Source organism: Bolinopsis microptera, unplaced genomic scaffold, assembly GCF_026151205.1.
Source record: "Bolinopsis microptera isolate Bmic1 unplaced genomic scaffold, MBARI_Bmic_1.0 sca70, whole genome shotgun sequence".
In the NCBI taxonomy this organism is placed as follows: Eukaryota; Metazoa; Ctenophora; class Tentaculata; order Lobata; family Bolinopsidae; genus Bolinopsis; species Bolinopsis microptera.
The window spans coordinates 11,562-31,146 of record NW_026971842.1 but is presented as its reverse complement, the minus strand read 5'-3'; the positions used below and the strand labels follow the sequence as shown (position 1 = coordinate 31,146).

The 19,585-nt window shown below is 36.2% G+C and overlaps 2 protein-coding genes across 3 annotated transcripts; both read right to left on the bottom strand.

Moving 5' to 3' along the window:
• Positions 1-228: 228 nt before the first annotated feature.
• On the bottom strand, positions 229-9,686 carry LOC134825768 (mitochondrial carrier homolog 2-like). 2 transcript variants are annotated; one of them, XM_063837974.1, is made up of 9 exons: positions 9,577-9,686; positions 7,627-7,728; positions 7,187-7,336; positions 5,448-5,590; positions 5,071-5,179; positions 4,821-4,913; positions 1,249-1,348; positions 927-1,034; positions 229-285 (listed from the first exon to the last, which is right to left on the bottom strand). In XM_063837974.1, exons 1-9 carry the CDS (start codon positions 9,679-9,681, stop codon positions 239-241), a joined length of 957 nt encoding a protein of 318 aa, XP_063694044.1. In that variant the 5' UTR covers positions 9,682-9,686; the 3' UTR covers positions 229-238. The 2 variants fall into 2 exon arrangements, with proteins under 2 accessions (XP_063694044.1, XP_063694045.1); XM_063837975.1 differs by lacking the exon at positions 9,577-9,686 and adding an exon at positions 8,856-8,988.
• Positions 9,687-11,099: 1,413 nt separating this feature from the next.
• Positions 11,100-12,440, bottom strand: LOC134825767 (uncharacterized). The gene is made up of 4 exons (XM_063837973.1): positions 12,372-12,440; positions 12,144-12,255; positions 11,971-12,019; positions 11,100-11,785 (listed from the first exon to the last, which is right to left on the bottom strand). The coding sequence occupies exons 1-4, from the start codon at positions 12,410-12,412 to the stop codon at positions 11,685-11,687; spliced, it is 303 nt and encodes a 100-aa protein (XP_063694043.1). The 5' UTR covers positions 12,413-12,440; the 3' UTR covers positions 11,100-11,684.
• Positions 12,441-19,585: the final 7,145 nt, after the last annotated feature.

Genomic DNA, 19,585 nt, shown 5'->3' with positions numbered 1-19,585 from the left:
CCCAAAAAAAAAAACCCTGACATACCCTAGGCCCTGGATCAACGAATAGGCACTGATGCTGAGCGCACGTGCAGGGCTAGCCGCACACGTGCTGTGCGCGGCTCTGTTCATGGTGAGTTTTCAGAGCTGGGCACAGCACGTGCAAGTAAATACCAGCACGTGCAGAGCCGCGCACAGCACGTGCAGCACATGCCGGGCGCAGCACAGCATCTTTGTGCACGTGCATACCTTGACAAGGTTACAAGTTGAATGTTCGTTGTTCACAAACTGATTTTGGAGGAGAATCTGAAAATTCAATCACTGAATAATCAGTTTTTAAACGATAATACGAAGTTCATTTTAGTGCCAAAATGATCGACATAAAAAATAATAGTGCAGTGGCGTTTATGTGAAGCTCTCACGAAGATTTGCGTTATGATTTAAGGGCACTGGTGTAGGGAACAAAGGTTCATGCAATATGCTCGGACACTGTCTACCTGAAGAAAGAGTGAATTTTGCCAGATAATTAAAGGTAAGCTAGATATTATGTTGTGATATCACATGTTTAAACATACGATCGTAATTTTAAATGGGAATTTTATGTAATAAAATTACATGTTATAAAAAAAATTACATAAATTATGAACATAGATAGCTTAGCTAAGATGATAAAAAGTAGCAGAGTTTTATACATTTAAAAAGTATCACTTAACCAAAATCACAACATTGAATATAAATCAATTAACTTGTGAACTTTACGATCAGTTTCAGGTGCCGGATCTTTTGAGTTAAAACACTAGTTTTAAGTTAAACGTCACATCTGAACGGACACGTGATGCATCACGTGATATATCACGTGATGAAAACTAACATGTGATGTAAACTAACACGTGATACAAACTAACACGTGATGTAGTGATGTAAACTAACACGTGATGTAAACTAACCGACGAAGGCAGCAGCAGGTGTAGGAGGAGTGTGCCATGACTGGTCGGCTGCTTTACGTGCGAACATCAGGTTACTACCTCTTTTAATGTTACCAGAGTTCCACAGAGCTGTGCAGAAGGTTTATTTTTAAATATTATTTTATTTTAAATATTATTTTATTTGAAAAATAACAATAAAACATAATTTGAGCGTTCATTATTTGTATATTTAGTAGAAGCTTGTTCTTTTAAGTCGATACATTTTTTGTCAAAAAAAATTGAATAGGGTACAGTGTGATAAATAAAATTATTTCTTTTTGTTTGAGATATGAAGTTGACGTACCCTTGATACAAGCGAACCATCCCTCCTGAGTACCCTGTACAGCAGGGAGATCAGATACAGCTAACCCGCAGTTGTTAACCGTCATTATCGTTGTAGTCAACTGAAATAACAGCATTTAAATAACTGAACGTATTGCTGCTAACACTGACTTTATTTCAAAAAACGTAATGTGAAATTAGGTGCTAATCAACAGAAATTACAGCTTTCTATTGGTTGTTTCAACGCAAGGTCTCTTTGCAACAAAACTTGTGGCATACTAGAAATGCTTAAGGATAACTCGATCTCTATCTGTTGTATCACGGAAACTTGGCTTAAATCTAATGATCGGGCAAAGTTTGCCGAAATTCGTGATTTTGGGTTTGATATTATCAGTGCCCCTCGAAGAGGTAGGGGAGGTGGTGTTGGTTTTCTCTTCAACCCCAAAGTGATTTCGCCTGTACGCAATGATGTTACTAAATATTCATCTTTTGAAGTACTTGAATGTGTCATTAAAACTGCTGGTGAGGTTATCAGGCTATGCGTAGTTTATCGCAGCACTCAGGCCAAAACAAAATATGATGAAACAAAAATATCTAAGTTTATGGATGACTTTGATGGATACCTGGACAATCTTCTGCTTAAAACTGGATCTCCAATTATTTGTGGTGACTTTAATTTCCATGTTGAAGACCTAAACAATAATGTTGCCCAGAACTTTATTGCTCTTTGTGAGAGCAAAGGCTTCCTTCAGCATGTCGACTCTCCTACTCACATCTCTGGTGGGACATTGGACTTGTTATTTACTCTAGGCTGTGTAAGTGACTCATTGTCTGTAACAGATATATGATGGTAGAGACAAGCACTGGAACCAGCTCTGATCACTATCTAGTAAGTTTTCAGATCCCAGTCTCATTCGATTTTCATAAAGCTCGTACATATGAAGAAAAAGATGTCAGAGAGCTAAGCAAAATTGACATCGATAAGTTCAGGGAAGATCTGTTTTGTTCAGAGCTTAACCTTTCTGAATATCAATCCTTAGATGAGGCTGTGAACCTTTATAAAAATGTCCTTGAACAGGTGCTGGACAAACATGCCCCACTTATTACGAAACGATTTACTGCTGAAAAGTCTGATTTTTTGGGATGAAAAATGTCAAATTGCTGTCAGAGAGAGGAGAAAAGCAAAACGAAAAGCCAAAAAGTATCCAGAGAATGATGAGTTTAAAACTACTCACTTTGAAAAGTGTGTTGACGCAGAAATCACCATCAATCGAGCTAGAGATAGCTACTATGATAAACAGCTCAGTTCTTGCAAAGGAGACTCGAAAGGGACCTACAAAGTCATAAATAAACTTTTAGATAAAGAATATGGCTCCAACAAACTGCCAAATGGTGAAGATATCGAAGTGGCTGAAAAACTCAAGACTTTCTTTGACAAAAAAGTAAAAACCATTTACTCTAATATTGAGAAGGAAATTCAAAACACTTCCCTTAACGGTCAAGGTACCAAAACTCTACTTTGATAGAGAATACAAAGTGTAGACTTGATCAGTTTAAGGAAGTCTCATTATCAGAACTTGAAACCTTAATTAAGAGTCTTCCCAATAAATCAAGTGTACTCGATGCCAATGTGGCGCTGGCTCTTCAAGAACTGCTTACCCGAGCTTCTCCCAATCATCTATTACATCGTGAATGAATCACTAAGAGTCGGAAAGTTTCCATCTGCCCTAAAAGAAGCATCTATTAGGCCTGGACTCAAGAAACCTACCTTAGATGTTGATGAGCTGAAAAACTATCGACCGATTAGCAATCTAACCTATCTGTCCAAAATACTAGAAAAAGTAGTTCATTGCAAATTAAATGAATATGCTGATGTCAACAACCTATTTTCCCCATTATATCAATCAGGCTATAGAAAATTCCATAGTTGTGAAACTGCAGTTACAAAGATACATAATGATATTCTAATGATGATTGATAGCAAATCGAATGTTGTGCTTCTACTCTTAGATCTATCAGCCGCTTTCGACACCATAAACCATAATCTCCTTCTTACGAAACTCAAGAATGCGTATGGTATTACAGAACTAGCACTCAGCTGGTTACAGTGTTACCTTAATAATCGCACATTCAAGGTTAAAGTTAAAAAAGCCACATCTTCTGAATGCTATCTGGATATTGGTGTACCTCAAGGATCCATTTTAGGACCACTACTGTTCATATTGTATACCAGAGATCTTGAGGAAATTGTCACAAAATATGGTTTCTCGATACATTTGTATGCAGATGACACACAGGTGTACTTTGCTTTCGATGTTCACAGTTCTAATCCTGATTTAACAGCTGTGAAAAATTGCTTTCTGGATATAAAGCAATGGATGACAGTTAACTTCCTAAAACTGAATGATGAAAAAACAGAGTTCATTGATATAGGACCATATGTCAGCCCAATCCATACAATGGATTTAGGAGACCTCTCAATCTGTCCTGTTAGCAAGGCCAAGAACCTGGGATTCCTTTTCGATCACCAAATGAATCTGGACTCTCAAATAAATGCTGTGTCCAAAGTATGTTATTTGAATCAAAGGGACTTATCAAGAATCGGTTCAAAGCTTTCCCATGAACTAAAAGTTCAGTTAGTTCACTCCAATATTCTCTGTTTCATAGACTACTGCAACTCAGTCTATTATGGTATAACAGAAAAGAATCTCCATAAGCTACAAAAGATACAGAACAATGCTGCTAGATTTATTTTTGGTCTTTACGGAAAAAATATACGTGAACCTATCATGCATTACCTCAAAAAGCTCCACTTTTTACCTGTTCGGTTCAGAATCAAGTTCAAAATATCACTTCTGGTCTTCAAGTGTCTTAATAACATAGCCCCTCAGTACTTACAAGGACACATCAATCTAAGGGTAGTACGAAGACAAAGTTCCAGACTAGATGATGACTTTTATTTGTTGAAAGTTCCTCCTGCTCCTCATTTCAGACGAACGGATGCTGCATTTATGTTTTGTGGACCAAAAATTTGGAATGAACTACCCTACTCAGTGAGATCATTATCATCTGTAGAATGTTTTAAAAATGCTCTAAAGACGTTTTATTTCCACCTAGCTTTTGATAATATTTCTAATATTTGTCCATAAAGTCTGAACTGATATGAAAGTGCATAATTTTGGGAACTTCATGCAAATATTTGTTCATAAAATCTGAACTGATAAAAGTCCATAATCTTGGTATTTCAACACTAAGTCTCGCTTGAATGACTTAAATGTACATCTTTGTTGGGTATATTTTAATGTCGAAGCGTGTAATAAATGTTAGAATTTATTATTTATTATTTATGAATGTAATATTTACATGGGTATTGGGTAGTTACATATTATTTTGAAGAGTTCGAATTTTAAATTTTAATTGTTAAATTGAAGCGCAAACTAAACATTAAATTTGAATATTCAGCCAGCTATTAAGTATCAATGTTTGAAACACCAAAATATCAAACATTTTTAAAAGCAGCTACCTAGTTCTATAGAAGTTACACTACAACTGACCTGTAGTGGGTATGATAGGAAGAGTTACACTACAACTGACCTGTAGTGGGTATGATAGGAAGCCGTGAATAGCAGATACAGGGAGGGTAGTTTTACCTTCTGCCGGGGCTGGAAGTCCTAACTTCTTGTTTATCTGAACAGTTTATTTATTATTATCTTAATAAAATCCTGCAAAATAAGGTTTAGGGTCTAGGCTTTTTGTCAGGAAAATAAACAAATTATGGAATGAAGAACATTCCAAGGTTTCTCTTATCTTAAAATGTCAAGAATTACCAACCCGTTTCACTAACCTCCATTTTCTCGACTATCTCTTGAATGAGAACCTCAATAGCTTTACCAGATACCTCTCCCAATAAATGTGGGATTATACCCGCGTAGAACCCTAACAGACCTTCCTCACTGAGATATTAATTATAATATTAATAACTATATATATAACGTGAATTATCAATTAATATTGATTTGAAAAACTTTTCACGATAATATGCAAACGTGCCGTGATGTCCCCTTTGATAGCAGAGAAACTTACAATCTTAATCCCTGCCAAGCAAAGTAATTTGCTCAAATATTAAAATACCTCAACTCAACAACCAAGTTGAGGTAAAACCGTTTAATAACTAAATAATTAATTAATTAAATAACAAATTTACTGCATTCCTCAACTCACGTGAAGATAGTAGCAATAGCACCAGTGACAGTACTGTACTTATCCTCTCCCCCAATAAGTGAAACTATCATCCGGTTAGTAACAACTAGCAGAGGATGCGATGTTATCACTGCTAGAGCTGTTGCTGCGCACTGCCTCCCTACCTAGTTAGGGTTTACTGTTAAAACCTATTTTGGTAGATCCATTGACAGTATAGTATCCTGCTGTCCTACATTGTCAAAGTTTTTTATAGGTTTTACTGTTACTACATCTGACCGATAAATATTTATTGATAAAGTGCTGTATCAAATTTTACTTTATTTCTTATTGTATTTATTTATCTGACCAAAGCTGTCCACGCTTCAGCTGCAGAGGGTAATTATAATGACGTGCTTCTTTCATTTCTTAAATGATAGATATAAAATGAATCATAATTAATCTCAATCTTAGTACAGAGTACCTTAGTTCCCAAAAATTTGTGTGCCATTATATTGAGCACAATTTATTTGAGCCCGAAAAATTTGGGCAGAAAATTTGAACTCATTTGGGCGACCGAAAATTTGGGCACAAATTCTTCGAAAAATGAACGATTTCCACTAAAATTTCAGTTAGATATTTGCCTTAATTCATTATTATTCCAGTCATTTTGCTTTCAATTTTAAGCATGTAGGTGGTAGTCTGAGTTGTTTCACATTATGAAATTTACGATCTGCCCAGTAACTACTAAAAAATACAGTGATGATGGCACAGTACAAAATGATAGATATACAATAGTGATATTTAGTCTCTCAATCAAATAGTTTAGTCTATTTACACTCAGCATATCTTATCATACCCCTTTCACATACAATTATCATTATGACGCCTCACCAGATGGTCGAAAGGTTTGAAAGAAAATTAGAAGGTTTACATCATGATCTATCAAACTAAGCGGCACATACGCTTAGCTTTGGGGGAAACAAAGGTGTACATAATTGTGTGTAGCGAACTACTTTAAAGTGTAAACCCGGACCAAAGGTCAAGTCTAATTTTAATTAACCAGCTAATATGACCCATCATCTACAGCCCCTGGACATATCTATCAATGGACTGGCTAAGAAATTCATGCGCAATAAGTAAGAAGATTGGTACGCGAAAAACATAGTGTGTCAGCTCAATGGAGGAGTTTCATCAGACAGTGTGAAAATTGATACCCGCTTGACAGTGATCCGTGAAGTACACGCTCGTTGGATCAACGAACTTTTTGTATATTTAAAAGGGAGGCCAGATGACATAAGGAAAGGCTTTGAGAAGTCGGGTATAACTGATGCTTGTAGATCAGACTTTACGGTGGATGATAATCCATTTGCAGATCTTGTTTAAATCTCTAGCTATCCGTACCTCGCTCTAGCCATTTGTTTTATTAGTAGCTGTTACCTGTTCCAGTTATTTCTATTCATTTAAAATATAAGCCTTTTTACTTGGTGAAGCCATGAAGGACAGATTAGAAAACTAAAATTTCAAATATTATTTCACTTGGATATGAAGAAAAAGCCATCTTTCTATAGATTTCAGGGCCACAGGCCAAATGCCAAAAGTTTGGTTATAGCAAAAAATTTAGCAGACGGAAAAGATGTATGCAATTAATTTGGTCTGCAAAAAATTTGGGCGAGAGGCCCGCTCAAATTTTTTGTCGCCCAAATTTTTGGAAATTAAGGTACTATAAGAACTGATCAATTAAACAATTAACTAATGAACTTTAAATGAGTTAATGAGTTTACCTCAGAAGCAATCTGTTCAGGAGGACACTTGCTAGTAGAAACTGGAAGTGCCGCTAACACCTCACTCCTGACAGAGTTTGTAATGAAGACCCCTCCTAGTCGGGGTGTCAGACCTCGGTAGAGGACTAGGCGGGATCCTTCTTTGTCTGCCTGGAGATTAGCTAATTAGTTAAAGAGTTAGTTTTTAATTAGTTAATTAGAGGGGATTACACTATTTACTAGTGGCAGAAAGATATAACGTTATCTCATATATTAAATTTCTTCCCATTCAAATGTCTCCCTTTAAAAAATTGTTTGCAAAAAAGGTCGGGTTTTCTAAAATTGTCCTCATTGGTACCAAATTTCCTCGCAGTTGCCGTGTTTCTGGATGTAGAAAGGTTATTTAATATGATTAATTTATAATTGCAAACGTGGAAATTGTTTATAAATAATAAACTCACCAAATATTTCATGTATTTGAAGATGTTAGGATAGTAATAACCCCCAGAGAAGAAGAACATGCTCGGTTGCCTGAACGTCGGAGGAAGTGGCTCGTAACCAACCTGGAAATATTTTACTTTGTTATTAATCAATTAAGTAATTAATTAATTAATTAAGTTATAGTGATAAGAACACGAATAATCAGTTTGATGAAAATTCGTTAACTGTGATCGACCGGTATTATATAAAGAACACTAACCACTGCTTGATTACCGGTTAATTATCGGTTAATTACAGATTAATTGCTAATTACAGGTTAATTACTGCTAATTACCGGTTAATTACTGTTAATTACTGCTAATAACCGGTTAAGAATGTATAACCGACTTTATGATGCTTCTACTAAACACTACCTTACTTAAACATAGTAAACTGATACATTACAAATTCAAACTACCTTTAATTGCAAGCTTCGTTTAACGCTGATTTAAAAGTTTGATTACCTCTATCTCGAAAACTCCTTATTTACTTATTTGAGCAAGTACATTTATATACCCTTATTCAATAAGTGTAATATTCCATTATCTCCTAATATCATAGGGACATGATATTACAAGTGCACATACAGTACAAATTGATAGCATATTTCAAATGCTTCACATAACAAGCAACTAGCTGTGACCTGTTAACAATACATATAGCTAACTATACATAACTATACATATAACTTAATATAGCTGAATAACGGTGACAAATGTTCTTATAGCCGGAGTACTCCGGCTCATAATGTAGCCAGATCGGGAAACAAAAAGTTAATGACTTCCCCGATTCCTCCCAGAAAGTTAAATGAGGTTTTAAATACTTCTAAAGTTCTAAATGACTATCAGCACCAAGGTATTTTAGTATGTCACCGCAATCATACTAATCATATACCTCACATGATATTGCTAGTGTTTTGCAGGATTCTTCATATTTGGGGAACCTAACTTATGACATTCGGTAAGCTTTTTAACGACGAAACGAAACGAAACACAGTATTTACTACCCCGCTACTATGCGACAAAGATATTGTATAAAAGATAAAGAAATAATTTACACACTACGGTGCCCATGTCTGAGCGGCTCTCCTCAAAAAACTTTCTTTCCTCATCGGAACAGAAAGTTTTAATTAAATTATGAAAATTTTGCTTTATTAGTAAAAAAACTTTTCTTGTACAACAAAATATTTTCTGTTTTATTACTTAGCTACCTGAAGCAGAATGGAGATAGTATGGAAAGGCTTGCAAATCAAAACTTGTGCTAAACTGCCGGCCATTCTGACGGTAGGGTTCTTGCCAGCTTCCGAGCGTAACATTCGCACTATGTCACCGTCTACATTAACCATGGCTATAAACGGGCTGCTTTAGATGCGGACCATTTGGGTGTTAGGTGCAAATTATGCGGCAAATTATGGGGGGAGGTTTTGATTTTTATTGTAAAGTTTTAAATTATACAAAACAATAGAGGAAATGTTGTGTGTGGAAATTGAAGCTGAGTCGGTTGGTTAGTCACGAATTATTGTGGTAAACTAAAGTGAGGCTTTGTGGATATCTGTACTCTTGTGACCTTCAAATCCACAGACAATACTAATAGGGATTTATTGAATAGGTATTTTGCATAATTATTTTAATTCATTCTGTGAATTACCATAAAAGAGCAATATATCATTAAATATCATTTGAAAGCGTAATTGTATCACATAAAAAGCGTTGTTTCTTAAAAACAAAGAATTAGATCAAATAGTGCTCTGAAAAGTATAGAGCATACTCAGGAGAGTGACCTCTTCACTAGAAGCGCACTTAACTTGCACTAAATGTGCAGTAAATGTGCACTTAACTTGCACTAAATGTGCATTAAATGTGCACTAAATGTGCACTTAACTTGCACTAAATGTGCACTAAATGTGCACTCTACATTAACTCTATACTAACTTGAATAAGTATTTTGACGACATTGACGGGCTGTAGAAGTGCAGTGTACACACAGTTCACAGTAAGGTCACCCACCGAGGGTAAACCCCCAAAAATCCTGTCCATTGTCCTTCGCTAACACGGGGGAGGTGGTTAGTTTTCATAGTGTGCAGATATTTGCTGGATTAAACAAGAGTATGGACTTTCGACGAGAGACGAAGACGAGAGACGAAGAAATGTGTTTTATGTTGAAAATATTTTTTTCTGAAGAGATGGAAAATGGAAATGGGGTCCTTACCGTACGTTACGAAAAATAATCATTATATAATTATTATAATTTTCTACGGTTATTATACCTAGGGTAAAGCACATAATTTTGTCATTTTTTGGCAATTTTCCGACTGCCTGATATAAACCATGGGTTTTAACCTCGTCTGAAATTCCGATTTAGATGAAACCTCCACCATGTTATAGTAGACAGTCTAGGCAAGTTCTAACACAAAAATGATCGAAATTGCTGGGGTTGAAGATGTTGAAAAAAATTATTTTGAAAAAATGACAAAATTAGGTGACTTTACTTAATTTTGTCACCCCGAACCTAATTTTGTCACTTGAAGATTGTGCAAAAAGTAACCGTTTCTCGGTATTTTAGACTACCTGGATGCATCATTCGAGCGCTTTTTTACCAACATTGACCTCAAAAATCCCAAAGATATGATGTTTTCATAGTTTTGTAGCTTGATGAAAAGATGACACTTTTTGGGTATCTAATCTTAGAAAATAGCCCCCAAATGCCCCTGAAACCACTGGCATCTTGAAAACTTTCTATGAAGCATGAATCAATATTGGTTACTGATTCACGAAACTATATTTACCAATAGCTCTTTAAAACCCAGAATTACAGTATATTTCTCGGCGAAAATATGCTATTATAAGTGTTTAAATGCTATTATAAGTGCCTTATACATATCCTATGGGCAAAAAAACTTCAGAATAGTTGTATAAGGCCATTTTCAACACAATCTGTGATTTACAAGAAATTTGAGAAAGGTCAATGTTTTTGACAAAATTAGGTACTTTTTGCAAAATCGAACCTAATTTTGTCACCCTCTGTAACTTGAACAATAATTGCGCTAGAGACTTGAAAATTTGTACGTATACTTCTGCTGTAGAAGACATTTGAAATATGCAATGGCATGAAGCTAGCTCAATTACTTTTGAAATAGCAATAAATCAAAATTTTGAAAATTCCTTAAGAAAACTTTAAGGATCTTATTTATTTTTCGGGTTAACAGTTTCGCCTTCATTTTTGACACAGATGCAAAAGAGCTAGAAACTTAAACTTTGTAGGAGCAGTTTCAGCAAAGTCTAAGCTTTCTTTTTATACACAAACCTTTTCTTTCAAGCTGAAATTCCGAGCCGAGGCAGTTTTTCATAGCAAAATGACAAAATTAGGTACCCTGACAAAATTACGTGCCTTACCCTAGATAATTGCAATTTATGACAGTTTAACACTGATCGAAATGACATAATGAAACAAAGTATTCAGATGGTTTTTCAGTACAAAACTATGACCACTGCATGATAGAAACAAAACATAAACAGTAAACATTGATATAACTTTAGGAGCTATCACTGAACTGATTTCATGATCAGGAAATTTAAATTTATAACATTGCTACTGAGGTTCTGCATTTTCGAAAAGGAACGTTTTAGCCACTAGATGATATTATAAACTTATTAAACTGTATACGTAACCTATTTTTAATGATAACGAACGATGTGGAATATCCATTTCAATTGTTTGGTATGTCTTTGAACTAGCAAAGACTTGGTGAGATAATGTTGACCATGTTGGCACAAAATCAATACATTTCAAACAAAGAACGTTCTCAATCAAAGAAATAAATAAATTACTGTTTCAAAAACTGATCAAGAAAAGGAAAATTGAAAGCAGGCAGTATCAATCCAACGTTAGGAATAATACAATTAAAACTGGCAACTTTTAATAGTATTTACTTTAAATATTATATACAAGATGGTCTTTAGTGTTATAACAATTATACCACAATAAGCCTAACGACTCCTAATTTGAAATGCATCTATAATTCGAATGAAGAATTTTGAGATTATTCGTCGTCTTCATCCTCTTCATCCTCTTCTTCATCATCTCCATCTTCAGGTTCCGCTGCTTCATCTACTAGAGCATTACGCTCAGCTCTAATCTTGTCTAAAATAGAGAGTTCAGTAAATACTAGCTTGAGATGAAAAATATAATTCTTAAAGCAGATGTACCTATGAAAGTTAATCTACTTTGTAATTTCATTTTAATAACAAAATCATTCATTGAATCAATGAGACAGTTTTTAAAAACTGTAGTATCTAAAATATAATTTGCAGTTAAAATGAACTCACCCCAATCGATTTCACCAAACTTGGGCTTAAATAGATCAGACGCGTATGCCTGAAAAGGATGGCAATTTAAGAATGCTGAAGAAACCGGTCCACTTTTTAAATTAAATTTTGTAGAACTCAAGGAATTTCGGGGAACACTGAGTAGCTTCAACAGCAGATTTAAAATAGGTTACCATAGCAAGCATTAAAGAGCAGACACCAAATCCAGATGCAAAGAACAGTTTCTGTTGAACATATGGCCAGGGATTCTCACCATCAGGATTTCGAGGAGGTCCATTGTGAAACCTGTGAAATAATAGAGAAAATGATTTATGAGGGAGTAATTAATAAAATATCCCCAGAAAATGGTACAGTACAAACAACTTGATAGTAATCAATAGGGTGTAATTTGAAGGTTTTACCTTCTCATGAAAGATCTTTGAGCACCTCTAACGCTGGACATTAATCGTGATGCAAGCACCCTTGAAGCCATGACTGTCAAATAACAATTGGGGTAAAATTTTACAACTTTTGACAATGTTGTCTGAAACATAAACATAATCATCAAAAACTTGGAGCAAATAAACAAAAATCACTAGTAAACAGTACTGTACACCATGTGAAAATTCCCCGTTTTAGTAAGTATTGTTGGAACCCTGTTCTTGGGTTAATTAAATAACAAATAATACTCAATTATTATAAATACAAATTAGATGAATAAAGAGGTTATACAAATAAATGGTGTTTCAAATGTAACCTTTTTACTCTATGTACTCACCCTCAAATAGTGAATGAGTGATTGAAAGGTGATTGGTGTGACTCAGTTACTCACACTGCTCTAACTAATACACAATTCAATACTAAACTAAATAATGTCTTTTTACTATTAGATTAAACAACTATTAAATTAAAACTAATACTCTGATGATGATGTTCTTCTTACTATATGAGGGACTTCTGAATGATGAGGACTTCAACTAAACTGGAACTGATAACTATAAAACAAAACCCTGGGGGAAAACTACCGTGAGTAAAGTGAAAGGTAATCCACGTGAAACTATAAATGAAAGTGAAAGAGGAAGCGGGAACTCCTAGACTAAACTACTAAACTATAACTATAAACTACTTACCACTCTTTCCACGTCACAGAACACAGATGTAAGAGCCTGTAAACACGTACTTCCAACAGTACGACGTCAACAAATCTGAACACTTTGATGAATTGTCATACCCATCAGCCTCAGAGCCTGAGTTCGAGGTAGAGTATGAAGGGGATGACCAGAGCAACCAGGAAGAAGATCCCCAGGAAGTCTTTTATCAACAAAGAAATCAACAGCACAGGGATTTTTACTCATCTAAAAGACCTTTTAGACCAAGAACCTTTGGACAAAGACCCTACAGTCAAAGACCTTTTGGACAAAGATCCTTCGGACAAAGAACCTTTGGACAAAGACCTGCATTTCAAGGACAGAGTTCAGGGAACGTGTATCAACAAGCTCCATTTAGACCCAGACAAGGAGCACAAGAACAACGATCAGGACCCTTACGTTGTCATATTTGTAAGGAAACAGACCATATAATGAGAGACTGTAAGTACAAAACATTTGGAGGGAAGAAGCTTGCATTCTTTGAGTCTGATTTCCAACTAGAAGACGAAGACGAGTGCCTCACGTATCTTATGGGAGAATCGACAAATAGAGCACTTTTAGATACAGGTGCTAGTTCCACAGTGTGTGGAAAGAAATGGCTGACAGTCTTCGAGGAATCTCTCACATCAGCTGAACATGAAGAGGTCAAGGTGACTCCTTGTGAGAAGAATTTTCGTTTCGGGGATGGAGATGCAGTTACAGCTAAGATACAGAAAGAACTCCCAGTAACAATATGTGGTCAGAAAGTTACTTTAAGCGTGTTTGTTGTGGATAATGATATTCCTTTGTTACTGTCCAGAGAGTCTATGAAAAAGATGAAGATGAAGATCGATAATGAAACTGACAAAGTGTATGCCCTTGGAGGAGAGGAGAATCTAGTGATCAGCAAGTCAGGACACATGATGATACCCATAGGACGATGTGAAAGTTCTATCAGCCAAACAGATTTGTTGGACACTACAGAGCAGCACCTCACATTCCATGTCAGTACCGACTCAGTGAAGTGTGCTGAACATCTGCATAAATATTTCGCCCATGGTTCTACGTCAAAGATCATTCAGTTTGTAAAGACCATGCAGCTTCCGAATGAGAAGGAGATACTGAATGCACTCAGAAAAGTGGAAGGTTCGTGTGATTTCTGTAAACAACATAAATCCAAAGAAAAGCCACATCGCAAAGTAGCCCTACCAATGGGACAAAAGTTCAATGACGTCATAGCTATTGATTTGAAGATGCTCAACGGTGGACAGTGGATCTTGCACACAATAGATCCTGTTACTCGCTATGCTGCGGCTGCAGCCATAAAGAGTAAGGAAGCTGATGAAATAATGACTAAGTTATTTGACAAGTGGATTGCTATTTTCGGAAGACCTGGACTCATTTTGTCAGATAATGGTGGTGAGTTCAATAATGAAAAGTTTCTGGAAATGTGTGCTGTATTGAATATCAAGGTTAGAACTACCCCAGCGGAGTCTCCTTTCTGCAATGGTACGGTAGAAAGACACAACGGTTTGTTGTCAGAAATGATAGAGGCAGTTCTCAATGACACTAACTGTAACATAGACATCGCTATCTCGTGGGCGATTAATGCTAAGAACTCACTAGCTAATGTTTATGGTTTTAGTCCACATCAACTAGTGTTTGGTCGCAATCCTGAAATACCCGGAGTTTTACAGAACACAGATCATCTTCCCGCACTTAATGACGAAACCAGCAGTAAGATTCTTGCCGACCATCTTAATGCTCTAGCAGCAGCTCGGAGCAGTTTTATCAAGTTGGAGAACACTAGTAACATTGCATAATGTATGTTACTTCATATTATAGCACAATACCTAACAAAACACAACGGCGAGACACAATTCTGTTAATAATATACTTAAAAGTTCCATGGGAATATCGGCTCAACAACACCGTGTTGCAACTGGTATGTTTTCTAGGTATGTTATCATCAGTAAAAGTAATAGAGGTAACGGGGAAAATTTGTTGTCCTGTCTTCTGTCTCGTCATATGTTATGTGCTCTATTGGGTATATTTTATTTGTATGTTATTTTGTATATATTTTCTTTGACTATCGATGCTAATATACTCCCTGGTGCTCCCCTACAACCTAAAATACACTCTGTACCATGTTTGAGGTCATCCATAAATCTTTACTTTATGGTAATATTTTGTACCATTTTTCTCAGACACTTCAAACTTGTGTATAGGGGTGAGAGGGGCATTGGGGCAGCCTTAACTGCAATTTCTGTAAAATTGCTATCTACCACAAAAACTGAACTGTCACCTACCATGTCACCGAAACAGACTGTTAAGTTACTTTTCGGTATTACCAGCAGCTGGCTTGGGGTCATGTCTAGGTGTGGTCTGGTTTTTCTATCTCTCCTATAATATATTTGAGTGTAATGATCCTTATCTTGCCTGGAGTCGATTCAGAGGAGTTCTTGATGCAGCCTGTGACCGATGGATCCCTAAAAAGACCATTAAGTCTCAGTTCCAGCCCCCATGGTATGACTCCGAATGTGATCGCCTCCTACGAAATAAGGAGAAATGGAGAATAAGGCATAAGGGGAGCAACTCTGAGTCTCATAAACAAAAGTTTCGTGCATTTCGCACAAAATTTAAAAATTTGATGGACGAAAGAATGAGACTCAGTGTTGAGGATGACTCCGATGATGCTCTTATCTCCAAGAAATTCTGGACCTACGTTAAATCTAAATCAAAGTCAACCAGGATCCCTGAAACTGTCAAATATCATAATCGCTTTCGAAACAATCCATCTGATCAAGCTGCCCTTTTTAACGAATATTTTTATGAGCAGTTTTCTCAAGAGAGCGATTATGGCATTGACATAGATTTTCGTGATGATTGTTTTTCAAGTCTTGTGTTTAGTAGAGAAGATGTTCTGTTGATTCTTAAAAAGTTAAATCCTAACAAGGCCCCTGGCCCTGATGGGATTCATGGGAGAGTCCTCAAAAACTGTGCCCAAAGCCTTGCATACCCACTTAGTGTTTTATTTAACCTGTCTTTCTCGAGCGGATGCATACCCCCTGATTGGAAGCTGGCACTTGTAGTACCAGTGCACAAAAAGGGCGATAAGTCTTCGGTTGAGAACTACAGGCCTATCTCGTTAACATCTCTTGTAATGAAAGTCTTTGAAAGGTGCATAAAGACTGCATTATACGCTGCGTGTTCTGATCTGTTGGATGACCGACAACACGGTTTTGTTAATGAACGTTCATGCACAACCCAAATGATACCTTTCACAGACAATCTTGCACTTGCATTGAATAACAGGTCCAGGACTGATATAATATATTTTGATTTTGCGAAAGCCTTTGATAGCGTTTCGCATGACCTCATTTTAAGTAAATTAAAGAATATTTTTAATGTCGATGGACTAATGCTTAAATTTATTAAGTCCTATCTTGAGGGGCGACAACAACAAGTAGTGATAGGAGGCCAAACGTCTTCTTCTCTACCAGTTCGGTCTGGTGTCCCTCAAGGTTCTATACTCGGCCCTTTATTGTTTGTAATATTTATAAATGACATGTTCTCCTGTGTCTCTGAAGGCACCAATATCGCCCTTTATGCAGATGACACTAAAATTTGGAGGGAGATTCTTGGTTACCCTGACCATCACATAATCCAAAATGACATCAATAGATTATATGATTGGTCAGTGAGAAATCGAATGAAGTTCCACCCACAAAAGTGCAAAGCCCTCTCTGTGTCCCTGCAAAGAAACGTGCTGGATAACTTGCCATTCAATACCTTCTTTTATAAACTTTCTGGAAGTGATATTGACTTTGTGCCCTCTCAGTCAGATCTAGGAGTCGCAATAAACTCCAGGTTTAATTGGGGTGCACAATGTAAAGCGCTTGTTTCCAAAGCTACATCTAGACTTGGACTACTTAAGAGAACATGTCATTTCACTACTGATAAAAGGCAGAAAAGATCGTTCTATTTAGCGTTAATTAGGTCTATATTTGAACATTGTTCTGTCATATGGTCCCCTCAATCTGCAACTCATCTTCAACAGTTTGTTGCTATCCAAAAGAGGGCTATTAAATGGATCAATGGTGAACCTTACTCCAGTTATAATGACGATAAACTTGCTACAGAGCAAAAGAAACTAAATATTCTCCCTGTTAAACAGAAGTTTATTTATAACGATCTTATGACCTTCTATAAAATAGTGAATAGCATAATTCCAGTTTCGCTCCCTACATATATAGTCCTATGCCGTCCAGAGGGCACCCGATACACTAGGCACAATGCTCAAATAATTGATATGTCGGATACTTCAACTTACATGAGTACCACTGTGCCCTGCTCGGATGCCTTCCGAAATAGCTTTTTTCATAGATCTATGCTGAATTGGAATAGTCTACCAGTATGTATCCGGCAGTCAGAGCGGATTTCTACTTTTAAGGCCAAACTGATCAAGTACCTCTGGGCTGCCGATACTGTCTGGCCAGATTAGCTCATCAGTCTTATGAGTCTCAGAAATTTGTTTTTGTTGGTTACAATTCTGTCCGTCCAATTTCCTATCTGCTTGTCCTTTTCTTATTTCTTTATCAGTTGTGACGGAATTGTAATGAACAAAATCCTTATAATTATTTATGATATGTTTGATTTCTTGTTAATGTTTGTCATTCAAATTTGGTAGACGGCCCCAACGTTAATGTGGCTCTTGCTATGTGTTGGTTCAGCCGAATTAATTATTATATTTAATCAAGTTTATTTTTCTCGTTAGTTGTCATCCGGCCAAACATTAAGCAACTTATATTGCAGTACCATTTATCATTTAGTAATCAAGATATGTCATTGTAATTTTGCATGGCTGAAATGTAACGCTTGATTTATATATATAATGATTAATTGAATTTTCAAATAAAAAAAAAAAAAAGAGTGTTACAAAAACAAGCTACAAATAGAATTAAGATTCTAACAAGTATAACTAATAAAAACACTTTCATCTGTATATCAAAGGAGCATATCCTAGCAGTTTGACACGGTCTGACTTGTATGCAGGGCACCAAAGTACAAACAAAGGTCAAGCAGCCACTCTTAGAACTGAAGTAAAAGAAATGGTGACTTAAAATCTGTTAATATTAAAGCAGGGTGATCGTGAATCATGTGACAATCAGAAAGAATGGTAATCACAAATTAAATAGACTAATTAGATTTAACTTAGATGTGACCTAAAATTTTATACATCTAACAAAGTCCTTTGTGTGTCCATACTTTAAATTGAAAAAGAATTTCGCTGCGGTTAAACCACGCACAATCAATTTTCCCTACGATGTACTTGTACCATTAATTCTTTTGAGTGAAAAGTGTGACTTGAAAAAAGTGCATCATATTTACATGTTTTTTATAAATGAGTAGTATTCGTGCATGGTATAAAAATTGACGATTTATTTGAGTAATGTAGTTCCGCACATCAACAATAAATGAATCCAGAAAATTGCGGAAAATAAATTTGCGAAGGAGGAATTTCACAAAAGACGCTTCCTATACACATAATTATAGGGGAGTGGTCTATATTGCGAAGGAGCAGACTTTTGTCATAAAGCAGGGCCGTCGGGTCACCTCATATATCCAAACCCGATTACTTATTCCCTACGATCTTTTTTGCCTTCAGCAAGAGTAGGGAAAAAAAATTGGAGCTGTGTTTCACTTAGACACAATTCATTAACAGACAAATTATTAAAACATTTAACAACTGTATGCAAAGATGTTGAAACGAGCCCAAATTAAGCTTCTTTTTGTACAATTATCAAATTGCACCAATATAAATAGACAAAATACTGCAAGGCTAGATATTAGCACGAGCTCTTTTTGATCGCAGCTGAATACTATGAATACCCTGGAAACATGACATAAAAGATTCGGTTTTACTTCTTTGAATGAAAAGCACTAATATCCACAGATGCAAGGGTAGTTTACTTTCAAACCCGATTAAACAGCGACAAGAGTATCTCACCGTAAAGATGTACCAAACACATGAAAAGAACCCAGGAAGGTTACTGGCTGGTGGTGGTACTATAGTTGGTTTAATTTAAACAGACGGCTCGACCTCGCGCGCGACATCAAGCATGATTTGCACACGTGGCGCATTCCAATGTTCAAACAGCTAGCTGTTTGATAGCTAGCTATCACGTGACACAATTCAGCCAATCAAAGTACATGAATCCGCAAAGTTAAAGTTGCAAAATTTTGGTCAGCCCGAAATAGGAATTTTCTGGAGATTTTGAGATAACTCAACAACTACGTTGTTTTGAGGTTGGCTGGCTCTTCTATAATAAAAACGACACTCTAAGGAACTAATGACAGTACATAACATATATAGATACAGATGCATTACTGAAACAATGAAGATAGTGAAGAGTCATCAGCCCATATCCATGTATTCTCTCTTTAAGGGGGCCGGCCGGGGGGGGTCTTCATCAAAATTATCTCGAAATTGACTTTATAGTTGTTTC

Coding starts and splice junctions, on each gene's coding strand:
- LOC134825768 (XM_063837974.1), bottom strand. CDS start 9,681: ATGGACAGGATTTTTGGGGGTTTACCCTCGGTGGGTGACCTTACTGTG. Junction 5,591..7,186: donor CTGAACAGATTGCTTCTGAG/GTAAACTCATTA, acceptor AACCCTAACTAG/GTAGGGAGGCAGTGCGCAGC. Junction 1,349..4,820: donor TCCTATCATACCCACTACAG/GTCAGTTGTAGT, acceptor CTGTTATTTCAG/TTGACTACAACGATAATGAC.
- LOC134825767 (XM_063837973.1), bottom strand. CDS start 12,412: ATGTCCAGCGTTAGAGGTGCTCAAAGATCTTTCATGAGAAG. Junction 12,256..12,371: donor CAAAGATCTTTCATGAGAAG/GTAAAACCTTCA, acceptor ATTATTTCACAG/GTTTCACAATGGACCTCCTC. Junction 11,786..11,970: donor GTTTGGTGAAATCGATTGGG/GTGAGTTCATTT, acceptor TCTCTATTTTAG/ACAAGATTAGAGCTGAGCGT.